Source organism: Rhipicephalus sanguineus, chromosome 4 (genome assembly GCF_013339695.2).
Source record: "Rhipicephalus sanguineus isolate Rsan-2018 chromosome 4, BIME_Rsan_1.4, whole genome shotgun sequence".
Classification (NCBI taxonomy): domain Eukaryota; kingdom Metazoa; phylum Arthropoda; class Arachnida; order Ixodida; family Ixodidae; genus Rhipicephalus; species Rhipicephalus sanguineus.
The window spans coordinates 22946983-22956244 of record NC_051179.1 but is presented as its reverse complement, the minus strand read 5'-3'; the positions used below and the strand labels follow the sequence as shown (position 1 = coordinate 22956244).

Genomic DNA, 9262 nt, shown 5'->3' with positions numbered 1-9262 from the left:
TTCTCAGCGGCAGCCGACCGGGAGACAAGGAGAGAGTTACTCCTGCTTTCCGATTGGACTGTAGGAGTGTTTGAATGGGGAGACAGGGAATAAAAGCAGGGGTAGCAGGGGTGCAGTGACAGGACGTAGTGTTCTAGAAGTTTGTAGTGTGCTCACTGAGCGGCGGAGCGTGACGCACTTCATGTCGCCGCCGACAGGCGGCGCGGCTCCCAGCGTCACCTGAAACTTTCCGGCGGATTGCTGTGCGCGGGTAGCGCGCGTTGCTGTTTTGCGCGCAAGTCAAAGTTACGGTGCGCAATGCACGGAGCTTCTTTTGATGCAACTTTTCTGTGAGTTGTGAAATAAATTACTGTCGCTGTGACTGTTTTACGAAGGGTGGGCAATGTTTTAAGCGGCTATTGCATAGATGAATGCTCCTCCACGTAGCCGCTGCAGTAACAGATAGGGCGTGTAATTGGGGAGTTGAAGTTTTTTTTTTTTTTGTCCTGCTGATCGATACGATTTCAATGCCCTTTCGCCACTGTAATGTTCATAGCGACTTCACTGTCGCCTTTCGAACCCCACAACGCCTCAATTTTTTTTTATTTTTCTTTATTCGCATATGTGAGCTGAGGAGAATCTGTTGCTGGGCCTGTTGGTATACATACTTGAAGAAACGAAAAAATCAGCTTATGGACGCCTTACACAAGAAGAGAAGACACTCGCTGGAACTAGCAACAGGTTTAATGGAACCACATAACGGGATAGTCCAAGCGCGCATGCGTCGTACATAAAACACGTGTGATTCACAATAAGAGAGAATGACATCAGTAACCACATTTTTAAAAAATAAGCAATCTCTTTCTTTGATAATGACAGATACAGTAATTCATTCAATCACTTCCCGTTCGTATTAATTGCGTGGTTCCCTTACCAATAATTTGCGTGCCTTTCAGATCAGGAGAACAGCCGCACACCCGGCAATGAGCAGGCAGATTCGCTCCTCCTCCTGGCCTGATAGACGTCTGAACTGATTTTATTCACACAAACCCCTGCCTATGTATGCGCAAATGCTTGCCATGATTAACAATGCAAAAATGGTCACGACCAATAAACAGCCGACGACGACGTTGATCTAACAGGCACTGGAGCATCCCAAAAGGAGCCCAATCCCTACGGGTCTCCCGCTTCCTAATGACAGCTACTTCAGTCTCCCCTCTACATCTCCTTTTTCTACGAGTATGCATGGTTTTGCTGTCACCACCCTCCTGTTTTGTTTTTTGTTTTTTTTGCTTTTATTGTTACCGCACTTGACTACGCGGTCACTCCTAGCTTCTTTGGGTCCAGCTGTTTTTGTTGTCAAACGCTGCCCCAGCAATTTCTCTGCACGTACGCTGCATGCCCTATGTGCACGACCGCCGGAGGCTGTAGCGCGTCCCTCCCGTCCAGATGCAGCGGCGGACCGTCTTTGAGACAGTGGCAGTTTGCGGACAGACACAAATGCCGATCCTTCAGAAAAACAAGCATGTGCAGCAAAGCGGCACGCGCGGTGCCGATCGACAAAGGTCCTTCAAACGAATGAATGGCGTGAACATGCGCTGCAGGGGAATCAGCTTAAAAGAATAAAATGCTCGACCCCCTCCTCCCTCCGTTCTTTTTTTTTTTTTTGTGGTCTCTTTTATGAGTCATTGGGGTGGCCCTCTTACCGCCTTCAACTCCGCGTTTGTTGATCCCTCCGGAACTACATCGTAACGAGTGTAACCCCGACCAGGGGACGCGCTTCGCACCACTCAAGAGAAGTTTTCAGGAGAAACTGGCGGCAGCGCCCCTGGCGGGCGCCCAGGCTGTCGACGCGGAGAGGGCCATGTCGGCGCGGCGCAGGGATACGGCAGTGAGCCCACTGCCCCAGGACGGGAGAGAAGAGAAACGAATAAACGTCTCTATCCAGATGATGTCGGAGCGGTCGTTTCCTCAAGGTGCCAGCAGATGAAAAGTTCTCGTCTTCGGCTCCCTTGGCGGCAGCAGCAAATGTCGCGCAACCAGCGGGGCGAGTGGAACAAACAAGAAGGAACCTAACTCTAACCTTGTCACGTCTCCGTTGTCCTGCGTAAGCGGCAGTATCTCTGTCCGGCGTAAACGGCAGATGGCGCTGTCTCATAGAAGTACATACAAACTGCAGTTCAGGTACGATATTCTAGATGACGCTGTACACAATCTGTGTCGTCATCACCATTTCTCGTCTCATTTCCTAGATGGCGTTGGTCCAATAGAATTGTGTGCAATATGGCGCTTGTGTGAATCGACACTAGATGGCGCTAGAAGTACCGCTGCTCTCCGATTGGCTGCTGCGCGGGCTGCGCGAGGAGCGAGCGCCTCTCTCATTCTCCTGGATCGTCGCCGTACGTGTCGGATCGTTGGAGGAGCATGGACGATGCGCAGCGGCGGGCGCTCGCTTGGCGGCAGCCAGGCGGATCCCGCGACGATGCGCGCCAAGGACGCCGCTGCGAAACGGGCTCAACGAGAAGCCGATCTCGAGACCATAATTGCTTCAGGAGCTTCGCCCAAGCTCTTCATCATTCACCCGTGGATATGCTATAATTTTTTTTTTCGCGGGGAAGGGGCGGTCAATCATGGGCGTCGGCAGGGGTGTGCAAAATGAGCACTTTCCACTTCTTCTATACTTAATTATCACTACTCTTACACTATCAAAAACCTCCTCACCCCGCGACAATTAGGCCCCTCCCCAGTTCCAATTTCTGGGGAAACCTCTGACCTGGCTTCCTGGGGTTTACTGAAACATCGGCATTCCGACCTATCAAGAACACTGTGCCTCGATGTTTGTGGTCTGGAAACATCGCGGGCGCGCGACGTTGATACAAGAAAAGGCACACATAGATGGCACACATAGCGCTTATGGTTATGGGGCTAAAAAGACGCCACAAATGGCGCAAGTGCTTTTAGAGTGTATATCATACAGGCCTCCTCCCCCCCCCGGTCTTCCAGACACGAACCCACAATTTTCCGTATTTATGAACGGCAAATGGCTCATGCCGGCTAGTGTTGAAGAGTTAGTCTAAATTTTGGATACTGTTGGGTAACGTTGGCTGCCGACTATTATAAAAGCAACACTGTTTTCATTTCATCTCAAACCAATGACCAGGGGCGTAGCCAGAAATTTTTTTCGGGGGGGGGGGGGGGGGGTTCAACCATACTTTATGTATGTTCGTGCGTGCGTTTGTATGTGTATGTGTATATACGCAAGCAAAATTGAAAAATTTCGGGGGGGGGGTGAATCCCCCCCCTGGCTACGCCCCTGCCAATGACGAATGACTGAATTGTTGCTCTCTTCACACATATCCAAAAAACAACCTCAGACTGAATTTCTTTTCTTTTTCCGTAGTTTCTTATCCCAAATTTATTGTTTGCACGCCCAGTTGCATACGCGCATGGCACGCCTCTTACTTAGTTGTAACGCTAATGACGCGCACGAGAATAATTGCGGCTCGAGTGAAATATGAAAAAAAAAAAGGACTGAAAGACGGGCTCGTGCCAAACGACACGTTCCATATTCTGCAGTCGTTCCTTCTTTTTTTTTTGTAAATATTTCCAGAGCTGCCGCGAACGTTTGCATACTAACCAACCCCAAAGGGCAGTAGCAAAGAACGAGACAATGGGTTGAACGCATAAGAAGGACGGCAGCGCGGATTTGGATAAGAGATAAGCGCTGGCTCTCGCTTCAACGCAGAAGCGCGCAGCTCTTATGCTAAATGTGTCGAACCCCCCCCCCCCCCCCCCCCCCCCTCCCCCCCCCCCCGGACTCCCCTTACAGAGAAAAAGAAGGCGCCACCATAGGCGTGCGCAGGGTTCTCGAATGGATGGGGCCCAAGTTCGACCGCAGCCCCCCACCTCCCCTTCCCGTTGGTTGAGTGCAGTATCAGATGTCCTTCAAAAACGATGCGTATAACCATAACCCAGTGCATTGAAATGTGACGTGAAAGGTCCGACTGCTTAAAGGTACGGTGCAGAATTATTGCCCCCCCCCCCCCCTCATGCGCACGACCCTGGGAGCCACTGCAAGCTGGCAACAACACGCACGCGAAGCGTGCGTCGCGGAGAAGCCGACCTTGCCACCGCGGCTCTCAACTAAAGAACAATGGAAGGTCCACGAGGCGAGGATCTGCGCCGCTGGACAAGGACGGCTGGTCTATAGAAGCTCGCCAGTAAGCTGAGATGAGGGCGCACGGCCGCGTTCCCCTTGAACATGGTTTGCAAATTAACGTCGTGTAACAATTTACGAGACGAGCGCGAAAAGAAAAAAAAATGAAAAGAATTGCGGCATCGTCGTCGTCTCCGCCGCCACGTGTCGTTTCACTTGAGAGAATGAAACGGGAAAAAAAAATGCGCAGAGAAATTTTGTGCCCTGGGAACCACGTGTGCATGTACGCACGCGACAAATCATCGCGCGGTTTACCATGCGCGCGCGTGAATTATAATGCCGAGCGCGCGCTGACGTCAAAGGCGGACAAAGGCAGCGCGCAAGACTGCAGTGTCGTCGCTTAACTTTTCCTCATACTCTAAACTATAAAGGCGCGAGCGGTATAACGTAAAGGGATGTGTGAACAGCGGCAACGTCGGCAAAGAACTATGCGACGGATGCGCTTAAGTGCCGCCATCTTACCCGCCACGGTGGTCTATAGTGGTTACGGTGCTCGGCTGCTGACCCGATGGTCGCGGGATCGAATCTCGGCCGTGGCGGCGACCGCATTTCGATGAAGGCGAAATGCTCGAGGTCCGTGTACTTATATTTAGGTGCACCTTAAAGAACACCAGATGGTAAAACTTTCCGGAGCCCTCCACTGCAGCGTCCCTTATAAACATATCGTGGTTTTGGGGCGTAAAACCGAAATTTTAACACTGCTTTGGGCAGCGGAACTTAAGACGAAGGACGAAAGGAAGACACACAAGGAGATCCTTGTCTGTATTCCTTTCGTGCCTCGTTTTTAGTTCCGCTGCTGAAATCACTGTTAGCTATGAACGAACTATAGCTCCGGTGAATATACCGTTTTGACGAAATTTTAAATTTGGAATGTGTATATAATGCCCGTACACATACAAACACACGCTCGAACATACCTAAAGAGTAGATGAACTACATTAAGCCCCCCCCCCCCCTAAGAAAAAAAAGAAAAAGATTTCTCACTACATTCCTGAAGGGAACGACACGGACAAGCGCTGACTTTCAGTTGATGAAGCTCGTCAAGCAGTCCGTAGCCAGGAATTTTTTTCAGGGGGGGGGGGGGGCACTTGCTGAAAACCTTGACTATTTGAGAACAACACCCATTTTCATTATTTATTTTCGGTAAAAACACCTACTTCACCAAACTTTTGGGGAGCCCCCCCCCCCCTCCACCGCTGGCTACGGGCCTGTCGTCAGGTATCAGTAAACATGCATCTGTCTGTCACAGAAGGAACTCACTTCTAGAGGGCCGGAGCCAGATAGAGGAGGCGCTGCCGGAGCACGTGCAATGATGCCAGCAATTGAAAGTCCCGCTTCGCTTTTTTTTCCTGTGATAATCTTTTTTTTTTTCTTTTTTTCCGCGACATATGTACTTTTCGTGCGCGATAAAATATCATCATTTGAAAGTCATGTTTCACTTTTTGAGCGCACAAACGAACAAGGACGAAAAGCGACGTGGACACAGCGCTCTTCGTCCTTGTTCGTTTGTGCGCGCGAAAAGTGAAACATACCAGCATGCCCAAGCATACGCTCTCTGAAAGTCACCCATTGTTCTTGTCGCTCCCTTTGGTTTTGTCCCCTTCTGAAGAAGTCGGGCTCTTCTCTTATTACTATGCATAACCAACTAGTGCAAAGTTTGACATTACTCAGAGATTGCTACAGCGTACGCTGCGGTGCTCTGCAAGCTGACGTGGTGAAGCCGACACAGTGGCAAACCCCAGCCCATCCTACGTTTACCTAAATGTGGATACACATGCAGGAGGTGGATGTGTGGAAGTTTATGTCTCAAACATAGGTGTGCGCAAAGTTCTCCAAGTTTAACCCCCCCCCCCCCCTCGTTGGTCGTCGAGTCCAGAAGAAAACAAATGGATGCAAAAACTGAAATTGAAGCGATGACGTACTTCTGACAACGGCCTGCCGTTGGTCCCGGCCTACCGGGAGTAAAGTGCGAGGTAAACAGTTCTTTGAATGTAACATGAGGGGTCCTCCGCCGCCATTATTGTCAGAAAACATGCGTGGCGATAACCGTGCACATTAAAAAAATGACGTGAACGGTTCGACTGTATAAAGGTATGGGGCAGAATTGCACCCCCTCCCCCTCCTTTATATGAGAAAGGGGGTGGAGGGGGAGGGGGGCGGCGCGGCCAGCCTCTCTGCGCACGCCCGTGGTTCCAAATATTTCTGGTCCAACGTCTAAAAATCTACGCACCCCGAAATAAACTAATATTTATTCGCATTACAACACATCAAGCGTCATTGCAATGAATCATGATACAGACAGCTGCAGGTTTCCATAATTTCTAATGACTAGGAGCAATGATGCCATGTCCCTTGGCATGATGGTTACGCGGCGCGCGTTGCGTGCCATAATGTTCGAGCCCCCTAGGACGTGCAAGAGAACCGTTTCACTGGCTTCCTGAAGGGCTTCGAGCGCCAGACTCTGCATGTTCAGATCGCGACCGCCGTGGCGCTGCATCATCTCGCGAACCACTTTGGCGAAAGCCCGCCGCGGTATGAGATTTCGCGTTCCTGCCTGCAGCCGCTTGATTTCTCGGAGCACTCTGTTGACCACCGGTATTCTCGCCTTCTTTATCGCACCCTGCTGCGGCGCCAGTTGGTCCGATGGCCGAGAAGCGGACGCCTGTCCCAGTTGCTCCGAGGTCCCACCGACATACGCAGCGGGCTCTGCCTCAGTACCGTTGTCAATCCTGCCCGTCGAAGTGGACGCACTTTTATCAAGGGGTTCTTCGGGGCGAAAAGACGTGCTCGCTGCATATCGTGTCGATCGGCTTGCGGTAGACCGCTGCGGACTAGCTTCTGCCTGTCTTGCGCCGTTGTGCTCGTTGCCTGAAGGTTTCGCTTTGGGTGCACTTTTCTTGGCACTGTGAGCGACGCTCTGTCGCGAAGAGAACGTCAAGGCGATTCGCTGCGGACTAGCTTCTGCCTGTCTTGCGCCGTTGTGCTTGTTGCCTGAAGGTTTCGCTTTGGGCGCACTTTTCTGGGCACTGTAAGCGACGCGCTGTCGCGATGAGGACGTCGAAGGCCCCAGGGACCGACGCCATGGGCTGTCCTCACGAAGATAAGGCGCGGCCTGGAAGGACTGGCGTCCTGATGGACCTGGACTGTCCATGGGCCCGGAGTGCCGCGAACTGTCATCGCGAGTCCGGAAAGACTGGCCTCCCATTGATGCAGGACTAGAGACGCGACCGAGAGGCCTCGTACTGTGCTCACCACGAAGGTACGGACGACTCCAGAAAGAACCTTGCACCACTGGTCCTCGCGGATCGCCGGTGGGTGTGGCAGGTGAAGGTGGCGGTGGTTCGGGTGCTTGCCCGTGCTCGTGACGAGGCGTCTTTGGTGGCGGAGTTACTGACGACGAGCTCTCTTCTCTCCGTTGATTCACTTCCGCACTTTCGCGGCGCCGCAGGCTGGAGCTCGTGTCGTCGCCTTTGCTCGGCCTTCTTGTCTGTGATATTTGCCGGCGGCTCGATTCCGGCTCTGAAGGGACGCTACGCGTTACATCGGAGTCTTCGGCGCTCGTTTTCAATATGGTCGAACTGAGCGACGCTTCCGTGGTGGCCGACGATCTATTCGCGGCCCATTGAGCAAGGGTGTACCACTGGGCCTTCTTAGGTTGCCCAAATGAAGTCGAACTTCTGCTCGTTTGGTTGTCCGGAGGTCGCCGAGATGCCATTCCGAAACTGAGCAGTATCCTTTAGGCCAGTGTCGAAGTTTCGGGGGAACAAACAGCCGCCAAAACACTTTCCGCTTCGAACGCAGTGAAACGCCCGGTTTCACGCCTGTGGAGTGCGTAAAACTATGGCACGCTATGGCTACGAACACCAATAAAGTGAGGAAACGCTACTGATGCTACCCACACGCTCTCAGCGTTGGCGCGTGCGCCACGCCAGCCACGCGCGCGTCTGGAACATTGTTGACAGGCGGTGACCCGATCAACGCGTCGCAGCAACGGACGGAACCAGACGCAACGTCGTTTACGTGGTTTGCACGTCATATACATCTCGCAGGCAGAGGCCGTGACGCTTCCCGAAGGCCGCGCGATCTACGGTCACTGTCAGTTTTGTTTGATATAAGATATCACGAGAGCAGCCACTCGACACCACTGATCGACACTTCCCAGCTGCACGATGGAAGCGGACCGAATGTATGGCTTTCCATTTAAAATGTGTGGCTAGCTGCGTTCCTCATTACGTATACCGAGAAAATACCGAGAAATCCGTAAAAGCGCTGCGATCTTTTTTGTTTTTGTTCTTCCTAAATTTTTAAAAATCATTGCTAGATTTTCCAGTCACGAAATCGCGCCAAGGACTGAGTGAGAGGCGCATATGATTGGTTTTCTATGGATACGCTGGCATATGCATTAAAACCGAACTCCTACGCACAAATCACAGCGATGGCTCCTTCGGTACAGTTCAACAAAGAATGAGCTACAAAGCAGGCAAAAAAAAAAAAAAAATCTGCTCGCAAGCGATAACTGTTTCAATCGCAGTTTCAATCGCGGCATTTGTGCTATCAACAACTCACGTTGTAGAGTGGAAATCGCACTTCCGCCGTCGTCGCGGACCGTCTCGATGAGCGGTGCCCAACGACTGAAATAGGAAAGTACGTTTAGATTGCTGCGTGCACATGTGTTATTAAATGCATTCCAACTTTTTCCCAGTCAGAACTGCGCTCCAAACGCAGTTCCGTGGTGCAAGCTTTGTTACTCCCTCTTGCATAATTTTTCTTTTTTCACCAAATCTCTGACGTAAAGAAGCTTGAAATCAAAGAACATTATGAGTGCATAGCAGTCGCTACGTTTAACGCTCCCCTGTTACATACTGCGCTTAGCAGGTAGAAGTAATTTAAGACGCGACCGTCTCGCTGAACCGAAGCGACCGAAGCAGAAGATGGGCAGAGACTACACAGACATATCGCTACCGACGCCAGCGCCAATCTAGCGCTTTCTTTATTGCTAAACTTGACAACACTAATCTACAAACGTTAAGATATAGCTCTGAGTTTGTTTTATATTGACTCTAAAAA

General features: G+C 51.3%; 1 protein-coding gene across 1 annotated transcript; it reads right to left on the bottom strand.

Annotated features, from left to right (window-relative positions):
• Positions 1-6406: 6406 nt before the first annotated feature.
• Positions 6407-8060, bottom strand: LOC119389601 (uncharacterized protein DKFZp434B061). The gene has a single exon (XM_037656947.2). It carries the CDS (start codon positions 7908-7910, stop codon positions 6483-6485), a length of 1428 nt encoding a protein of 475 aa, XP_037512875.1. The 5' UTR covers positions 7911-8060; the 3' UTR covers positions 6407-6482.
• Positions 8061-9262: the final 1202 nt, after the last annotated feature.

What these genes read in the sequence shown, in the direction of transcription:
- LOC119389601 (XM_037656947.2), bottom strand. Translation starts at nt 7,910, where the DNA reads ATGGCATCTCGGCGACCTCCGGACAACCAAACGAGCAGAAGTTCGACT.